Raw genomic sequence first — 20,760 nt, forward strand, 5'->3', positions numbered from 1 at the left:
AACACACACCTTCAATGAGAAATGCCTCTTTCCTTCTGTGTCTCTAAACAAAACTTTTCTTTAATGATAAACACACAAAACTGTTGTCTCTATGCTATTAAGCATGATAATCTCCAAATCTAAGGTTAAATATTTATGGTAAAAATAATTTACTCATGTTCATGCAAATGTGGCAACAGCAACTCAGGCATGTAGCATTCTATGAAGAGAATCTAAAATCAAGCAAGGGATGTGTTGATTCCCAGCAAATATACTTGATGAAAAGTCAAGAATTCTGGTCTTTCAGAGAAAAGACTAGAATGGATGGCTCTAAACATGTGTGCAGTGGATCATGATTCTACATCTCCCTCCTAATACTCCCATATTGAATCAAAATTACAGTGCCCTCTGTGAAATTGAGTATCTTTTACTTCAGTGTTTTTCATACTAAGAATAATGACCCTTTATTAGATTTGTAAAATTGTGACCAGTATTTTTTAAAAAATAAAATTTAAAAAACAAAGTACATTACACATATGTGCATTACTTCTTGAAACCTTGGTTTCAGTTTTATATGTGTGATATTAAATGTATTTTATATGTGTGATATTAAATGTATTTCCCCCTGTGAATCACAGGCATGGGCATTTCAGGCACCCTGCTCCATGTATAACTGGGAACTTGTTGAAATACTGTGCTACAGCTTACATTCATGACACCAAAGTTTCTGTGAAGCATTCATAATTCCAAAAACCAGAGAAATGAGAAATGTGAAATACCCTACAAAGTTCTCCTTCTTTGAGCACTGCAATAGCGCCACTGAAAATCAGCTTCTAAAAAGCCTGGGTCTGGGGTTATATTTTCCTAAGATTTTAATTGGCTGAGAAATGGAAAAAAACACTTGCTGAGCATCTTTCATTGCCAGATCCTGTGCTAGGTGCTTTAGTAAATATCATTTAATCATCATAACAAGTACTTAAAACCTGGAACTAATATCCCCATATATGGAGGAGGAAATTGATCTTCAGAGACATCGGGTAATTTGTTCAAGTCAGCAGCTCTAAGTGGTGGAGTGGCCATGGACTCTCCTGTCTGTCAGACACTAGTGACAACAGCACAATTGGGGTGGCCCACCAGGAAATGTAACTGGACTGTGCCTTTCTCTCTGATTAAAAGATTTTGCTGTCATCAATTTTGGCTGCTTTGATTACAAGTAGCTCTTGCATTTATTTGTTTACATATTCAGCTTCCAAATTAAATTTGGCTTCAGGAATGAGTTCAGTGAAAAAACAAGCAAACAAACAAACCAACAAAACCCCACAAAACACACAAAAAACTGACCACCACTCTATCAAACAGTTAAGTCTTCACATGTTTGCTTTAGTTTGCTAAGAACTAAATTAAATTTGTAAATAGATGTGCATATAAAGGGATTTTCCATAATCTATAATCATGTAGAATTGCCATGGACCATCCAGTTTGCAACTCTCATTGCAAAATCCAAACGTAAATCCATGTCTATTCTACTGAAGGTATTGTCCCTAATTTCTGCTTCCCTCAATGCCACCAAACTGCCCTCTGGTTGGTTGTGGCTCCTACACTCCTCTTCTACACCTATTCTTTCTCCAGTTTCTTCAACCACATGGAAGGGATATTGTTTAACAATCTCCTTCCCCACCCCACTCAATAGCTATTAAGTAAGGATGTCCACTCAGCAGCACAGAACCTTAAAAATAGAGACTACCTAATGTTCTCTGGGTGTGGAGTGGGTGGTGACGGTAGAGTGGGCTCAGTCCTTAACTTCCAAGCCTCCCTTTTTTCTGGGACAGGAATGAGTGAAGCCTAAATCTGGTCCAGATCTATTTCTTTAATATTCCAACTTCTCATTATTCTGTCTAGTGGAGTCTTCTGGTCTCTGCAGCTGATTTTCTAAATCAAGTTATATCAGTCTCTGCCTGCAATTGCTCAAAGATGTTCCTTTAATGTTTAGAGCATCTACCTGTACAACCCAGGGATCAGCTCTGTATTTCCACTGTTATTGCTATTATTAATTCTGTCCCTACTTTCTGCTACTGAGGAAGCCCATACACAGCAGGAAAGTCTCCTGGGCTCCCATGAATTCAAACACAATCTGTAAAGACAGCAAAGGAAGTTATATCTGTGCTTGGGGGCTTTAGAGAATTATTGCTTGAAACAGTAAGAGGAACATCTTCTGGGCTGAGTAGTCCTCGAAGACTCCCACGTGATTCAAAAGTCCTTTTCTTTCCTATTATTCCCTCTCTTGCTTTCAAGCATCTCCTCTGGCAGCAGCAACTGGAGCTAAAACTGATTTCCCTGTAACAAAAAGCAGCTTCCTCAAGGTCTTTGTAATTAACTCTTTCAGCTCCAGTCCTCCTGCTTCCCCAACTTGTCCACTGACATACAGTGGGCACACTGCAGCTCTAACATGCCCTCTGACCTGCTAGAGGAGCAGAAGGGCTGGTGGTGCCCTATAAGTGAGGATTTAAATTCTGCCCTGACTCAGTGAGATCAAAGATACTGTCCCTGGTGTCGCCTCACTATCCTGAGAGTGTAGGGTTGCTCTCAGTTATGATTTCTTTCTCTACAAGGATCCCTGGATCCTCACTCCTGATTTAAGATTTATCACTAGGTAAGTCCATATTTAGTAATATGTTGGTTTCATACTTGAAAAGCAATTGAAATACCACATTATTTGTAAGTAGTAGTATAAGAACCACGATCACTACTTCTGGAAGTAAACATTCTGTAACTTTTAGGAACAAAAATTTTTAAATGCAATGGAAAGATCAGATATTGTCACCTCATCTACTTACTTGTGAATACAATGTTCATGCTTCGGGATGGAGGTGGAGAGGCAGACCTACCTTCCTGTGGCCACCCTCCATGCTTTGGGGCCCTGTGACACAATCTTCCAGTCAAGCAGTCTTGGTTGTCAATTCATTCCTGGACCTCATCTGCCAAAGGGAGTAGAACTCCCTCTCCATTCACTTCCCCCACCAGGCTGACACAGCCTGCCTAGCTAGGATCCTCCAAGCAGGATCCTATTTCAATCCTTAAATAAAGGGTTCTTCTGTCAACTTCTCTAAAACTAGAAGCCTACCCTAACCATTGCCAGGCTCTTAGTTCCTTCATTAGGGCACATGGCTACCACTGGAGGGCCCCCCTCACTACTGCAGAGAAGTTTCCAGAACTAAGATGGAAACATCAGATGCTCCACCTTGAGATGTTGTTTATAGATTCTGTGGGCCCCTCTGCAAACAGGTCAGCTCCTGCCTTCCCCTAATGAGTAGGTGTTGCCTGCTTCAACTCAGTCTTATTTCTTGATGTGACCCTGACTCCAGGCAACAAGGAAGGTGCCTTATTAGCCTTTTGGAGTTGCTGTAACAAAATACTTCAGACTGGGAAATTTACAAACAACAGAAATTTACTGTTCACAGTTCTGGAGGCTGGAAGCCCAAGATCAGGGCACCAGTAGATTTGATGTCTGGCCAGGACTAGCTCTAATGCCTCAAAGAATGTGCCTCCTTTCTGCATCCTCACATGGTGGGCCTCTTTTATAATCCCATTCATGAGAGCAGGGCCCTCATGGCCTATTCACCTTCTACCTCTTAATACTACCACATTAGGGATGAGTTTCAACATGAATTTTATGGGCACAGGAACGTTCAGACAATAGCAGTGGCAGAATGCAGATCAGGCCCAGTGAAAAGAACAAACAGATGTGGGTTTAAAATCCCCATGCCCTCTTCAGAGACTTCATTAAGCATTAATATCAGGAAGGAAAATCCAGAATGTTTACATTTTTAAATTTGTAGGCAGTCTTATTCCCTTTGGATGACATTTACTTTCTTGATTGGTTTTATGACCTTTCTAGCAAACTGTCAATCTGAGCACTTACTATCAATTTGTAAAGTATCTAAGCATATACTGTTCAGATACTCAGCTATGTAGGGAAAATCACCCTGATATTTTCCATTTCTTTCATAACTGCTTCTGTTTCTGACAATCTGAGCACAACTCATACACCTAGAAGTTGAGATTGCATTATGTAATAGCTTGATGATTTTTAAAGTCCCCCTGACTTTTTAGGAAAAAAATAACATAGGAATAAAAAATAAAGTTGCTAAAATATTGTTTAAAAGTATAGGTATTCATTTTAATTTTAAACAAGTGAATTGAAGTCCATCATAGGAAAACTGATGGGAGAGAGACAGGAAGATGCCTGATGTTCACTGCTGAGGATCTGTGCCTCTCAACCCAAGGGAACAATCACAAATGGAGAGCTTCCTATAGGCCCTTCGCCCCATCTAGGATTCAGATTCCCCCTGGAAAGTAACATAGAAATACAAAAGAAAAACATTTTCTCCTTAACTGCAAATGGTATTTGTGTATCACTGAGAGCAGGGTGTCTCTCTTTTGGTCATGACTTTCAACATACAAGCTTATTAACCAAACACCAATCATTGATTTCATTAGGAAAACTTCACTGAGGGTCTATTGCATGCCACACATTTTGTTAGGTACTGGATGTATCACAGACAGGAAGACAGAACAGTCAATCTCATGGCACCTCTGGGAATAGTTTCCCTTCACTCCAAGGGAAGACCACTTGGGGCAGGATAGGAGTTCATCTGTGTCCCAGATGCTTTTTGTTCCAAGCAACAGAAATCCCACCTAAAGTTGCTCACACAACAAAGGCAATTTATGAGTTACATATTCAGAAGGGTCAGAGGTTACTCTATGTTCAGGAGAGGCTTGATCCAGCAACTCAAGCATATGATTGAGGTTCTGGATTGTTATTCTCTCTCTATATGGCCACCCATGCGGTTGACTTCCCCCTAAGTCTGGCTCCTTTACAGAGGTCCAGAGAAGTTACAGATGCTTCATTTATATCCAACAAGAAAGATACAGCATCTTTGTCCCAGCATTCACACCAAATATTTTATAATACTCTGACAGAATTCACTTAGGCATTGTTAATTCTCAAAGTCACTTGTGCCACTCCTGGAGCCAAGATTGGAACTCTAGGGAGTCATCAGTGAGAAATTAAGGCTATCAGAAAGGAGGCTTAACGCTGGAGAGGCAACCAATAAATGTTCATGCCGTCAGTGTACAAATACCCACAGAACTGGGCAGAATTCTTTGCCAGCTCTCCTGTATTTTTGTTCTTGGAGTGTGAGAACTAAAATCATGTACCCCAACACAGTTTACGGTCCACAAAGTAGCCTCTACATAAACTTGACTTCACCATTCTATTGTAATTTTCTTCATTAACATAACCTACTGTTCCCAAAGAATCTTGCTGAGAAAAATAAAAGTTGCAAATAACATTTTCATTCCTGGGTTTCCCAAAAGACCACCACTTTTTCTTAGAAAGCATCTATAGACAGTATATACCCCAAGGCTTTGAACCCTGGGGCTTGAAATCCTCACCTTGCTGTGTCCATCTAAACTATTACATCACAATCCTTCCCCACAGTCTTCATCTAGTTCCTCTCACCCCCTGTTGCTTTGACAGACTCATCCTAAACCTGACGTCAAAAGAGCAGTAAATCAGACCCTGCCTTTCCCCTTCTACTACCAGGGAAAGTAACACACTCAGCTTTGTCCTATTTGTGCATCTATGGCGATGTGTGCGAGGCAGCATTTGACAGGATCATCTCCTGAAAGATTCATTTCCAGGAGCAGAGGTCTTCCTTGGTGTCCTCTGCCAGGATGCTCCACCTCTGCCTCAGGGTCCCTCCCCAGGCAGGATACAGTCCTTCTCTCCCCAAACTACCTGAAGCAGGTGTGATTCTTTGAGTGGCATAAACTATTCTGATTCATTTATTTCATCTGTGGGAGGAGAACTGGCCCATCCCATCACGTCACAGTCACCTACGAAAGCCATTCTTGGAGATGGGGTAAGTTGAAGCTCAGGCCCAGGGTCATCCACCTTTCTATTTAATAGCTATTCAAGTGGGACCCTCCAGGGAAGAGACTTCTGCAGCAAGGCCATTTGTGAATGAGGGGAGAGTCAAGATGCAGTTGACTTTCAGTTCAAGCAGGAATGTTATTTTCCACCACATTGTCATTATCTTTTATACCTCTAGTGTTTACCTTGAGCACTCCCACGTTATGTATGATTACTCTCTTTTCTATAGACCTTTGGGAAAGTCACTGGTTTTGTATCACACCTGAAGATGAGAAAATACTTAGCATCCTTTTTATTTTCCTACAGATAATCGAATATGAGAAAGAAGATCGGCTGGGGAAAGCCTGAGTGGTCTTGGATTTACTTGCTGACCTCCACCAGCTGGAAACAAAGACCCACTAACACTAATCGTGCCTGCTTATCCAAACTGCGTCCTGGTCACTTACATCAACTGGCATAGATTCTATCAGGCTTACTAATGGTTTCAGATCCACAACACATAGCACGTTTATGTTCTTTTCAATCAGTTTGATTCAGTGACTCTACAAGTGCTTTTGGACACTGACTTGCTAAATTCCACCATCAAAATTAGTGTATTTTTTGGTAAAAACAAAATGGAAAAACTCAAGAATAAGGCCTTTATATCATACTCCCCACTCCAATTTCCCTTCATTTTTTTCTCTTTATCTTCACAGACAGGTAGAGCAAGGCATGACCTTCTATAAAACATGAATGCTTCCATGTTGAGAACAGCTCACTTGAGGGGTACTAGCACCCTTGTGATCCTCAACCAGTTCTCACTGGGGTACAGCAGTCTGCTATTCTACACTGGGATCTCTGTGTGCTGATTCTCTCTTATGAAAGGAGATAATGAAATACTCCAAGACCTGGCCACCCATATCAGCTCAAGGGGGAATTGTGTTTTACTATTTCTCAAATTATAATCAAAATGCAAAGCCACTGTCATCAGATGGGGGTTCATGGGAACTGAGGGAGTAAAGAAACCTCTCCTCATGTATTTGTAAATAGAGAAAGGAGTCAAAGCTTGGAGCTTAACCCAGGTCATCTCCTATTGAGCAGCCAACTGCAAAATCATTCTTTTATACCTTGCCTAGAACTGGTTTCTACTTTGGATTCCACTGAATGGGGGAGTCTGGAACTTCAGGACTAAAGGAACCCAATTTATTCCAGCATGTACCTCATTCATTAATTTTTTCATTCACTCATCAAATACTAATTCAATATCTATGTAACAGGGATGGCATTTTGATTGTCTTTAAATCACGTTCCATGCATTGACTCAATATTTTGTATTTTTACCGGCTGAAGGTAGATAACAGAAGGTCGACAACCAGCTAGCATCAGTTAGTCTTCATGAAACAAGAGTCTTAAAGTCATGTCTTCTTAGGAGAAAAGATCCTTCTAAGTTCTGAACATTTCCTTTACATGTTGAAAGGAAACCTTGGAATCCTGAACATAAATCAAAGGTAGTAAGGAAGCATGCTATGATAGAAAAGAAGTTTCTACAAGATAGGAAGAGGAAGTAGAAAGCCTTTAAAGAAAAGAGAAAGGTGGGGAGAAAGAGAGATTCTGGCTTCAGCTCAGGCTTTAAAACCCCAAGTTCAGATGGATTGATGGGGAAGTTGAAGGTAAATGTGGCCCTGGGTCAACCTGGGCTATAGGAACAAGGTAGATAAGACCATGTAACTGTATAGGCCTGTAATGGCACCAAGGTTCTCGCGGCTCGTGTCCTTTCTTCCCACATCCTTCCTGGAGAAGTGATCTTGTTTCCTAAATCTGTTGTGAATTAACCACTAGCTCAAAGGTTCAATTCTTTCATTCTCTCATTTCAAAATCATTTGGAAGCAGTCACGTTTACTGTAGTCAACCTCCCTTGTTCTTCCAGGACCCTTCTCAAGAAGTCTACTCTCCAAACTTCTGCTGGAATGGGCACTAGGTCACATTTCTATGACCTAACCTAGGTAATCAGATGCTTTCTCTTGGGAACCTTGAAGACTTCAGGCAGACTCTGCTGAGAACTCTATAGATAACATCTAGCGATGGTTGAAAGGGGCTGCTAGTGTAATTTCAAGACAAGTCTGGGTAATTGACATTTGCTTTAGGTCTAAAGCTCTAATTTTACATATTAACTATCTTGTCTCATTGTCCCAGATATAAAACACCTATAGAAACTTAAATTGAGTAACAAATATCCCATTTATAGGAACTCTGAAGTAATTACCAGTCAGGCATGGTGGTACACACCTGTAATCTCTATGACTTAGGAGGCTGAGGCAGGAGGATCACAAGTTCAAGACCAGTCTCAGTAACTTAGAGAGGCCCTCAGCAATTTAGAGAGAGCTTGTCTCAAAATAAGAAATAGAACAGGCTGGCAATGTCACTCAGTGGTAGAGCATCCCTGGGTTCAATCCCCAGTACCAAAAAAAAAAAAAAGAAAGAAAAAGAAAAAAGTAATTATCATGTTCACAGAATTGAAAACTAGGGACTTAATGGATTAATGAGGCTAAGGCTAATAAAAGAGAACTCTATTCCTTTCTTTTCAGAGTATACTATACCATAATTTCCCATAGTTGTGCTAAAAATCAAATAACCCTGAGTAAATATGGACAGCAGATTCAGTCAGGTTGCCGGAGAGCCAGACTAGTTCAGAATCTCTTTAATCTGGCACACATTTATGTACAAAGGCTGGGCTTGAAGAGAAGAAGACTGGCCCACACTTGAGTACCCCTTAAATAGGACTTTGGGAGTTTAGAATCTTGCACCTCTGTCAATTAGGATAATGGTGCTCATCTTTACTATACATATGATTGGATACCCTTTTTCATTCTCTCAGAAAACTAAAATTCGCTTTAACCAAACGGTGTCTGTGCCTGGCTTTCCCATCAAACCAAGGCTACTACCCAAAGAGTACAGAAACTACCCAGCACTACACAAGAAGCAATGAAACCTGGAACTATTTCCCACTGTTCTTCCCAAAGTTCATAATGTAGAGCAGTCTGGCATTCAGGAGGGGGGAAAAAGTGCTGCCACATGGTCAGGCCAATACCATCTTATTACAGCTATGTAAAGGCAGGGGCTGCGGTGATGCCCCTAGTGCTCTGTCATCTCCTGTGGTCGCCTATCCCTGAGTGCCAAGTGGTCTGCTCGGGAGGAGCTTACACAGCTCCCTAGGCTTTTGACATCAAGGAGAGCAAAGGGAGCAGTGTTGACTGACCTTTGAGTGTACAGGGAAGCCATCCAGAATCCCTGAGAGAGAAGAGGATTTTTGAACTCACTGGCTTTGAAGACTCCATCTGGTACCTGCCCTGGCAAGGTCAGGGTATATTGGATGCAGCCCCAAGCAGGCTGCCAGATCTCTGCAGGGTTCAGGGTTCAGTACTAAGCTGCTCCCTCACCCCTCATATATGCATGCTTATGTGTATACACACAAAACACACACCTGTCAAGAACTGGGATTTATCACTGTTTCTTTTTTAAAGCATAAGTTTAAGAGAGTAAAACAGCAATTTATCTTTATAGCCAAGGAAAGGAGGAAAAGGGAAAGAACTTATATATGGGTATCTATGTCCAACCAAGTCCTGAGTCAGCCCCGCCCCTGCCCCAATCTGTGATGATGGCTCAGTAGGGTGCAGGCCTTTCTCCTATTCTCCACCACAAATGCTACGGATGACTTTCCCTGTGTGGCACAGTCCCATGAGAACACACAGCAACCAGTCAGAATGTGGGACATGCATCATGACTGTAACTGAGCACTCTACTGAGCATTTGCCATGAGCCAGCCACAGGGCTGCCTCTCACATAGATTAGATTGTCTAATTCTCACCACCACCCTTGGGAGACAGGCACTGTTATGGCCACTGAGACGAGAAAACACAACGAGCAGGCGGCAGCCCAGCAATGTGAATCTAGGTCCATCTGACTCCAGTGTGCATGTTTCCAAGCCTTTGTCTATGGCCCTGTAAGAGTGGAGGCCTACAGAGCATGGGCCACTTCCCAGGCCTGCTTTTCATCTCATCTGGTACCATTGCCCCAATTCTGCCAGTGACATGTTTATTTTTAAAAGGGAAAGCATCACTTCCCCTCTCGGGATGGATCTGGAGTCCAGGGCATTACTTCAAAGAGACAGGAAGCAACAGGGAAGAAGCAGCCTCCCTTGGTTTGCCCTTCATATCAGGGGTGTCGGCATTTCATTTCCTCAGTTCTGCTACAACAGTTGAGAAACTGCCATTGTACTAGCTGAAGCATTCCAGCTGCTCTACAGATAACTCCCAAGTTTCAGTGGTTTAACCCTAAAGACATTTCTTTCTCACTTACATAATTGTTGAACACGGACTTGCAAAAAAAAGCTGAGCACTCAGAGTTTAAGGAATATCTCCCAGGTGACCAAAATCATATAGCACTTCTCCCTCAACAGGGAAGGAGAGCTCCAAGGCCTACTTTCACCACCCTCTTTGCATAACACCTGCTGCTGCTCTGGGCTGGGTGTGTAAACTCCTCCCCGTACACACAAAGGTTACTCCCCTGTCGAGGTCACTGAGAGAGAACTGCCTGTGCATGAATCAGGGCTCATTTCTCTTAGCCCTTCCTCACCCTCATCCTTAGTCCTGTCCCATTTCCTGGCACTCCTGATTACAAACCAGAATTGAAGTCAACAAGCTGTCTAAGGAGGCAGGAAGTCTGACAACTGCTCTGCCCCTGCCAGTAGCAGGTCTGGACAATTCAATGAGCCACAGTAGACCCTTTGAGAATTCTACCAGGAGCTGAAGAAGTGATGTACAGTTCAGTCAGGGTCAGCCCCCCAGCTGCTTCTCAAGCGATTCATAGGTCCTTTGGGTCTCCCTTAGGGATTAATTCTGAGTCCAGGAAAGAGAAAATCTTAGCTTCTATGGCCCCAAGGGCAGAGATGTCTTAAGGGACCTGCAAATTAGGGGCCCCCCAGGCTCTCCTTGAATTTACCCAGAGGCCCTGATGCTTGGTGTTTCCCTCCCGCACAATTTCAACAAAGGATGTGTCCTTTGGTCCTCAGACCTGAGTTGGGAGCCTCTTACCTCCACACCACTACCCTGCATGATTATTCCAGCTAGACTCACCTGACCGTCAATGGCAACTGAGCCCATACCGTGTGAGGCTCTGGTCTTGGTCTCTCAGGATGATTATGCAGAGAACAGCTGCCTGCATTGGGAGAGCACAGCTCTCTGCCTGGAATTCCCTGCACCCTCATAAATAGCGGCTCCCCACTTCCTGGTGATCCCACTCTCAGGGGTTCTGTCTTTTTCACTTATTGAGAGCAGAAAGGAGAAAGTCTTTATGGACAATCTCCTCTCAGTACAACAAACAAGTCTCTCCTTTGTGTTCTTTATATGGATGATAAAGCTTATGGTGTACATGTTAATAATGCCTCTCTTATCATCTCTCAGTTCTGTAAGAGATGACTTCTTATCTACATCTGTATTTTCTATACCTGTATGCATGGCATTTGACTTTCAGAAATATTACTTAGGAAATATAAATTATTTTTAAGGGAATGAGTTAGCAAATGAATACATCGATAGGCAAAGATGAGTAGAATAAGAATGAATGAGCAGCGATGGGGGAGGGACTGGTGAATGGAGGTGAAGTGGCAGAATGATGGTCAATTGCCTTTGGGAATCCTACCCGCCTCTTCTCTGCAAACATGTTGCTACCCAGCAAAAAGAATATATTTCTAACTTCCTTGCAACTAGGCACGTCCAAAGTTCTGTGACTAATTTAAGCATAAGTAGCAGTGATGCATGAGATCTCAAAGAGAATCCTTAAAAAAAGAATTTGTGTTCTTTTGACTCTTGCACCTTTTTATTGCCTTGGAGCTTAGCAGCCATGTTGCACATTGGGGTGAATTCTAGGTACAAAACCACAGTGGGATAGTAAAGCAGAAAATGTCTGTTATCATGGAGTCACTACAATACCCTACCTTTACTTCCTCTGGATCTTTTATATGCAAGAAAGAAAGACATTTCCATTTCACCTGTTGTTGTCTTGTGGTTTGTTGTTTTTATTACATGTTGTTGAACCTGATTCGAACCGACTTACTCAGAACCACAATCCTAGAATCCAGGTCTCCTCTTTCTCAGTCCCAAGTTCTTCAAGAAGTCAGGTTCAAGACAATATATGATGGATTAAAACTCTGCACTCACCCAGATCCTTCAGATGCCCCCCAAAAGATCAAAATGGCACCCAAAACCATAATGTGAATCAGAGAATCTTAATCTTTTAAAAATACAATCAAAGTGAGGAATAATTCCTGATCAATGTTCAAAACCCACTAGACTGGTGGGGCCCAGACTGAACCTTGCATTGAATGCAAGTCCCAGTGACCTCAGGAAATGCAACCAGGGAAACCCATCATGACTGTAGATACTGATGCTCTCAGGCTTTGGATGGTTCTTGCATTTTGACAGCAAAGTACTTACTCTTTTGCAAAGTGGAGCATATGGTGTTAGATCTTACCTCCATCAGGGAATGCCAGTGTGCAATGGGCTTCCGAGGATACGATAGCATTTCACTCCAGTGGTCTCTGCCCAGCCTCTCAGCCTCGTTGCCAACTTGACACACGCCAATGATCTCATTGTGACCTACACTGTGAAAATGGCCCACAATAGTTTTTTCTTAAAATTTTGGTATATAAGAGCAGCAGTTACTCAGCTAAACTGATGGCAGGACTGGGGAAATGGTATCTTATATTATTCCCTAATTTAAAACTATAGGCCACGCTTAACAGCCAATAGGACTTGGGATTCATTATTGTACCCTGGTTTTCCTAACACTGAATGGCTTAGCTTGTTCCCAAGAACTCTGTGTTCAAAGAACTTCTGATGCATACTAAAAATGCCATCTCTGGTTCTGGAAGTACATTGGTCCCCAAATCCATAAAATGAAAAGGGAATCCTCTGAAGGGAGGTTTTTTTTTTTTTTTTTTTTTTTTTTTTTTTTTTTTTTTTTAAATAATAATGGCCATTCAAAGCACCATAAGAGGTCACTCAGGATGGGTGAGGGAGCAGCTCTGGGTCACAGCCACTGGTCTAGAGCCCACAAACAGAGCAGAGTGGAGAAGACTCCTGTGTCTTCTTGCTTCCCATTTCATTAAGAGAACATTGAGATCATCTTATGCTGTTCTCTCTTTCTCACTAAACCAAGTTTTTCATTCTTTGACCCAACTTGATTTCTCAACTGCACAAATACTACTTAACTCCTTTAACATCAGGGATGATATTTCTGAAACTTTTCCTGGGTAGGTCTCTGTTTTGGACCAATTTGTTTTTTTTCTCAGTAATGTTTTTGAAAAAGTCCTTTGCCTAATTGGAAGGATTTTGCTCATTCTTTAACTCTTTGAGATCCAAGTTCACATATTTTCTTTCTTTTTCCTTCCTGCAAAGATGAGTAACTTTTCGTCTATTTGTGTGTGGGTGCTAAAGAGAATAGAAGGGTAGGGAGAGAGTGTAAAAGATATTCAAGTCTATACTCATTAAAATCAGATGCGTGCAGAAACCCCATGGATTCTGGCATGGATTTTTCCAGTCCAGATTCATGAGTTTACTGATATTTAAATTGAGGCAGAAATCACATAATCAGATTTGTTAATGCAGGAAATCTGGCAATAGCTTAAAAAGTGTTGGGCTAGGCTTCCACAGTTGGTGGGCAACACCCTCTCCTGGGGTCTAACACTAATGGTGTTGTGTGTTGCCCATAGGAGATGGGACAAGGTCTGCCACAGCCACAGGCAGGCGGGATGGAAGATGGTCATGTGTCACGTAAGCATCTGTTGAAGAGAGCGTTCAGGTCACGGGAGTTGCCTTGCTGATATTTCAGAGGTATGTGGGAAAATTTTTAGCTACAAATAATATTTGTAAGATTATATTAGAAGTCAGAATGATTTTTTTCTTTTATAATTGTGCTCAGACCACGTGGGAGGTTTCTAATTAAAAAGAGACTTTGCATTTCAGTCTAATGACTGGTTTAACATGTATAATTCCCTGTTGGTACTTCCTTTGCATATTAAAATGACTGTTTTTCAAATCTGTCCTTTAAATACACAATTGGCTACAATGCAGGCTATAAATATCTCTTCTGTGCTGTATTAATTAAAAAGTCTAGCATCTTATGCATTTTAATGTACCCTGTCATCCATACTGATTCTAGCATTTTCAAGAGAACATTTCTGTGTTTGCTTTCAGACTTAAGTGGATGGAAATGATCTTTATTAAACACACGGCAAGATTGAAAAAAAGATTGAAGTTATGTATTTAGAAATGTTGATGGTCTGGCTAAAGTAACCATTCTGCTGTTTTGAGTGGAATCTTTTCTCTAAAGGTAATCAGTATGGCCCACAGAAGATATGTGGGGCACTTCTCTAAGCCCAGATTCCAGGAGGTATGCAAAGATGGAAAGGGAAAGAGGTGGAGGTGTGGGGAGAATGGAGGAGGAGAAAGATTTAAGAAAGTTGGAAGAAAGAATGGAAGAACTGAGGCACTGTGGTAATCTGACTATACAGAATGGTTTGGAAAATGATGACTCCTTGTCAGTCTGGCTTCTAGGTGCTACTCATTCAGGCATTTCCTGCAACCTGGGATACTAGCTAAGAATCCATGATTGTTCCCTTCTGTTCTCACTGCCCAGGGCGGGACAGACTTGACTGAGATAGGGCTCCAGGTATCTCACCGGTCATAATCCATGACTGCGATGGACAAATGGATTTGGTCAATGTTCTCGGGAGGGACGTCAAAGACTATGGCTTCATTGTAAACAGGATTCAGCGTGTTCCTCTTGGTGGATGTTTTCCTTTTCTTTAGTCGCCTGCCATCACACATCAGTGAGACTTTCACGTAGGGATCTGTACAGACCATGAGAAGGAGGGCCACTGTGAGGATAAATGTAGATAGTGGGTTTGCCTGGACAATGGCACACACAACTCCTTTACCTGCCTCTGGACTGGAGTTTGAGGGTTTTAATTAATGTGATATCTGGGCAGTGACTAGTTAGGATAATTAAGTCATTCATTCAAGAAAAAGCACAGGACACTGTCTCCTCAAAATGTGTGAAATTTAAAAATAGTGTGAAAACATCTGTTACCAAATTAGAAAACCTTCCAGCTAGAAAAAGACCAGCCTATCTGCGATAGCAAGAGAGACGCACAGACATTTCCAAGGAGTGGGAAACGGGCCTTAGACCCCAAATTTGAGCCATCCCAGGGAATCTTTTCCTAAAGATCAGGTCTTTAAGAAAGGAATTCCTGGACTTCTAGAATTTCTGAATTCCTAGAAGACAAAAAGAAAGGACACTTAAGGGCGGATCTCTTGGAGTACAGGGGGCCTCCGGAGCCTCCTGTCATCAGGTTTCAAGGGGAGAAACAGTTCATCCTCCAGGCAGAAAGGAATACCAGCTCGCTGTGAGGCAGCACTACAGGGCTGGTGACAAGGCCAATCTCTGCATCGCACAGCAATTCTAGTCTCAACCATGCCTCATCCTATACTCCTGCTCAATGGAAGGTTTCCCATCTTTCTTCGCCTGCATAGCCATGTGCTTCCCTGACTCCTGACACATCCCAGGAGGGACTCAGAGGGCATGGTTTTTCTTTCTCTCTCATATAGGACACAGAATATATTGCATCTTGTGTTCTTTGATTTCAGTGATTGTGAGCCATTCTACCCTTTATTCACTGAAATACCCAAACTGTTGTGTTCACTTTTATAAGGAAATAGAATTATCTTCAATCTTCAATAAGCCTGGGATGGTGATATCTGAGGAAAAAGACCCAATTAGATAAGCTCTGCTGGCATGTGCAAACTGCAGATCCAGTTTGCATGGTGACAGAGAAGACCTGAGAGAAAAATAATAATGATGACAACTAAAATTATGTAGCATTTAATATAAACCAGATACTGGTTTTATAAATTTTTATGTATTAACTTGTTTAATCTCACAACTCAATGAGTCAGATACTATTATTACTCCATTTTACAGATGGAACTTGGAACCCTGGAGAGGTTAAGTGATTTGCCCAAGGTCACACAGCTGTTAAGGTGGTAGCTCTGTGATTTAATCTATGCAGTTTAGTTCCAGGGTCAATGTGCTTTATTAGTATATTAGAAACTATATAAGGTACTACATTAGAATCAGACAGGAAGACTGAATTTGATAATGTCCCACCTGATGCTCCTGTTATGTCCATTGCCTTTAAATTCCTTGCTTTTATAATGGTAATAGTCAGCCTGCCAGCCGTGGGAAGATAACAGAGAGAAAACATCAGCTCTCCAAGATCCACATTGTCCTGTTGAGAAAGCAGAGTGAAGCATTAGAAAGTGTCTTAGTCCAGGTGTGCATGAGGCTCAGTGGCAGGGCACTACAAGGGGCCATGCTGCTCCTTTTGCTCAGTCATGAACCACTGGTGTCTTTTCCTTTCCTGTCAATCACATGGAGAACATCATACCCTTGCACTCTAGGAGCTTCTCCCCCTAAGGAAGCATAGCACATCTTTAGATGGCAAAGTTGCAGAGGCTGTCCAGGGTCTCTGCCACCATATATCCAGTCACACACAGCCCTGCCTAGCCTCCACAGGTCCCAGCAGCCCAGAACACAGCTTCCAGTGCAAACTCCACAGCCTTAACAATCTTCCATGGAGCACCCCCCCCGCAAGGTGGCTCTACTTATATCCCTACCACAGTCTACATAGAGCTTCCCACATAAAGCTACACAGAGATGCCCCACAGTAGTGCACAATCACAGCCTCACCCATGGCTCTGTGTGCACAGCCCCCACAATGCATTGTGAAGTGTTTCAAACAGGTCTGCACACAGCCCAAAGTCCCCCACACACTCTCCCCAAGTTAGTCACAGTATCCCCATACAGTCCTGCATAACCACAACCTTCCCCCAAATCCCTACTCTCAGAACATTGCACACAACCTGGCACAAGTGACCTGTGCAGAACAGCATGAGGTTTCACGAAGAATCCACACCTGGAAATCTAGCTCCTCAGTAGCTCTAGACAAAAACACTGCATGAGCATCACAGCAGCAGCCCATGGCCCCACACGTCCATGGCCCTGGACACACCTGGACACTTGCTTCATCCTGTAGTCTCCATGCAGAAAGAGATGAGCAGAGCTCTAGACCCCCTGGGTACCCTGCTGCCTGTCCCCAGGGTCCCATTTTGCCACAGCTGTTCCCTTCTCTGGGTGTGTCTATAAGGAGCCTCCATCCCCTCTGCTAGGGAAGACATTTTTGTGTGGTGTGCAGCCATTCAAATAGGTCAGAAGACATGAGCCTCTTTCTCCTTTTTTAGCCCAGAGAGAGAGTAACTAGGAAAAAGAGAGAGAGAGAGAGAGAGAGAGAGAGAGAGAGAGAGAGAGAGAGAGAGAGAGAGAGAGAGGGAGGGAGGGAGGACGGGGAGGGGGGGAGCCAGTTCATTTAGTTTCAATTTCTAAAAGACACCTGAGGTCATGAAGCTGGGTGCCTGTGTCTAATTAATACAGTTTCATACTGACAATGCTCTGGGGAGTCAGGTTCTTGCCCTCAACATTCAAAGCCTCCCTTCCCCTTCTAGATTCTCCAAGGAGGCTTCTATTTTTAGAAGCACAGATTCAGCTCTGGAAGGTCACCTCACCCAACCTCCCGCCTTGACTGTTTCCACAGGAGGATGAGGCGAGCGAAGGGATCTATTTGGTTGCTAAGGCAGATGGATTGCTCTGCATCTCCCTGCATCACTTGCCCCATGTAAAGCAAGCACCTCGCCTGGCAAATCAGGCTCCCCTTTAATAAAGATATTAAAGTATCTTTAAATACTGTGTCCTGGAGCCCTGACCTCAAGAGACCAGGTAGTAGGGACTTTCCCTTTGGGGAGAGGTTGTGGGGGATGGGTTCTATTGAGTGAGGGTTCACACAACAGGCTGTGGCTGCTGCTGTTGCTGGGCTCCCTGCTGCCTGGGAGCAGGGCCTGAACTGGACAGGTCTGACCCAGACTTCTATTGGTGACATAGGGGTAAGAGAAGCAACAGCTGTCCCCACAATGCATCCTTATCCCCTGGCCCATTCCTTTGCCCTTTGACTTTTACTCTTCCTTTGGAGGGCTTTCCACAGTACCTCACTCTCTCCTCACACCTCATTCTGCCCAGAAAGTCTTGTTTTGACAAAGTAATTACAAGAGCAACTAAAATCATGCCAGTGAACCTTCATAATCGATTCTTTCAACATATATTTCCCACATATACTCTGCACACACTTGTAAGGTTTGGGGTATGAAAATGTTCTCAGTCCAGTCCCTGCCCTCAAGGTTGGATGCACATCATGAAATGTGATATGTCAGATCTCTTCTATACTAAGTACATTGGATCCCTTTCCTAGCATAGACTCCATTCACAAAGATTTATATTATATGACTATTTTTTAAATTTATTTAAAAAAATTTTTACAGACTGCATGTTGATTCATTGTACACAAATGGGGCACATCATTTCGTTTCTACGGTTGTACACGATGTAGAATCATACCATTCGTGTAATTGTACATGTACATAGGGTAATGATGTCTGTCTCATATGGCTATTTGCTTATGAGCTAAAAATAATCAAACTCCACACTTGGTATTATATTCAGAATGTAAACTGGGGCTAAAGCACACATTTGTATTTTGTTTTTAAAAGAAGTTAAACTTATCAAAGACAAAATGCTTGGTTTGATCTTTAAATACTTTAACAAGTAACCTTCTAAAATCTTCTAAATTATCAAAATAAAATTCAAATATAGAAAAATTTCATGTTAAGCAGTAAAATATTTCCTTTTCTCATGCATATGCTTATAATGTCATTCCTTTCCCTAGAGTAACACAGTGAATAATTATCCAGGTTTTGTTCTTTTCAATGCACACACACATCCGCCTACCTATCCGTCCATCCATCCCTTCACTTACTCTTTTAACATGTGCTATGGTTATGAGCATGGGTTGAGAATGCTCTTCTCAGAGGCTGGGAGCTGAATCTGCAGTAGAGAACAACAGTCACCACCCTTTGAGAAGACATGGGCTTGGGGGGAGTGTAACAGGAGTTCACTGGCACCACTGGTAACTGTTTAGCCCTATCAGCTGATTTGATTTGGGGTCAAGAAACCTGTAGATCTCAGTGTTTTATAAACATTCCCAATCAAGTTGTTCTCATTCAATAGCAATTTTGTTCTCCTAGGGGACATTTGACACTACTAGAGAAATTTTTAATTGTCACAACTGTGGAGGGTGTGTGTGTTACATCTAGCAGGTAGAGCCCAGGGATGCTTCAAAACATTCTATAAGGCACAGGGAAGCCCGTTATCTAGTTTAAAATGTCAATGGTGTCAAATTCCAATTTATATGGAACTGCTTAGATTCTTAGTAAAAGTTTTTCTGAAATGCTGATAAAAGTCAAATATAAAGGGGTGGTGGAGTATCTGGTTTCTTTTTCAGCTTGACAGGACTCAGATATGCATAAGTTTCAGTGGCAGCTGAGTACCCTGGAGGACACAAGGGGGAAGGAAAATGCCACACAAAGAAATGCTTCATTTGTTCCTGCTTTGTATGGCCAAGTTCAGAATTGTTAGCAAGATGCATTGGGAATTTATGGCAAGCATATGTGAATTTACTACCTACCAACCTATAAATGCTTTCTTGATCTGTTTGCCTGGAGAGACCTAGATAGCTGTAATTTTTAGCTAACAAACTCTCATATTCCTCTTCTTAGACTCTTCTGGTGAATTCCTTCCCAACTCCACGAAATTCTGAAGGGTTGCTGCAAGAATCCAGGCTGACCAAAATATTTTTGCCCCTGTGCTTTGTTGAGATGAAGGATGGATGTATGGCTCAAATAGGATCACTTAGGGTCATCCCTGGGATTGAAAAATCAATATTGAGAAAGAGAAATTTTCATTTTATTGGGGTTATTTATTGGAAGACAAGAGACCAGAATCCTTGCAAGGTTCTTGTGTGTGTATGTTTGTAGTACAAGTGGCATAATATCATTTTACGTTAATCTATGTCAGTTAAAGATGTATACTCAAAATAAATACCACAACAAAGAGTTAGAACTAATAAGATGAACAAAGGAGATAAAGTGGGTGTCTTCTTGTCTGATAGTAGGCCATAGGACCCTCAGTCCAGAAGTGGTCCTGTCCAATTCCCAGGAACAAGAAACACAAGATGGAGAAACCAAGAAGATCTGAATGAACAGGTCTTGTTGAGATTTCCCCCTCAGTCTACCATCGCTAGGTCATACCCTCTTGTCCAATCATGTTTCTACATGTTGTCCATTTTGCATTGAACACCAGCTTACAAATACAGTGTTGGGGTTGAGATTCAGTGACAGAGCACTTGCCTAGCATGTGTGAGGCACGGAGTTCAATTCTCAGCACCGCATATAAATAAAGTAAAAATCTGTCAGCAGCCACACACACACACACACACACACACACACACACACACACATACACACATTTGTATACAGACACACACACACAAATACAGTTTTCCATGAGTCTTTGGGTCTTCATTTCTGAAGGCTCCTGTGTCACATAAAACTTTGATTAAATAAATTTATCATTTCTCCTGTTAATATGTCTTTGTCAGTTTTTATTTCAGACCCACTCAGGAACCACAGGAGGGTTGAGGAAATCTGTCTTCCCCTATACCAGTCTGTGTACTCATTAAGGGGAAGGTCCATTTATCCACCGGTCCCAGTGGTGGCCATGAAGGAATGGCTCAGTCAATATTTCTTGCACTAATGAAGTGATGATGCACAAATGAAGGAGAGGTGGATCCCCAGATATGTATTCAC

General features: G+C 42.2%; 1 protein-coding gene across 2 annotated transcripts in view; it reads right to left on the reverse strand.

Moving 5' to 3' along the window:
* Syt9 (synaptotagmin 9) overlaps window positions 1–20,760 on the reverse strand; it is a 183,132-nt gene that overhangs the window by 30,674 nt on the left and 131,698 nt on the right. Inside the window, exons 4-6 of one of the 2 annotated variants that reach the window (XR_007103948.1) lie at window positions 16,118–16,238; window positions 14,630–14,801; window positions 12,422–12,546 (exon numbers count right to left, since the gene is read on the reverse strand). Coding sequence is in view for 1 of the 2 variants with exons in the window: in XM_047517364.1 (XP_047373320.1) it covers window positions 12,422–12,551; window positions 14,630–14,801; window positions 16,118–16,238 (423 nt within the window). In the remaining variant the exon portion in view is untranslated. Of the gene's footprint in view, window positions 1–12,421; window positions 12,552–14,629; window positions 14,802–16,117; window positions 16,239–20,760 lie in introns of both variants that reach the window. The other variant, XM_047517364.1, reaches the window with a different exon arrangement.

The sequence above is a fragment of the Sciurus carolinensis genome, chromosome 11, assembly GCF_902686445.1.
Source record: "Sciurus carolinensis chromosome 11, mSciCar1.2, whole genome shotgun sequence".
NCBI classification, from domain to species: Eukaryota; Metazoa; Chordata; class Mammalia; order Rodentia; family Sciuridae; genus Sciurus; species Sciurus carolinensis.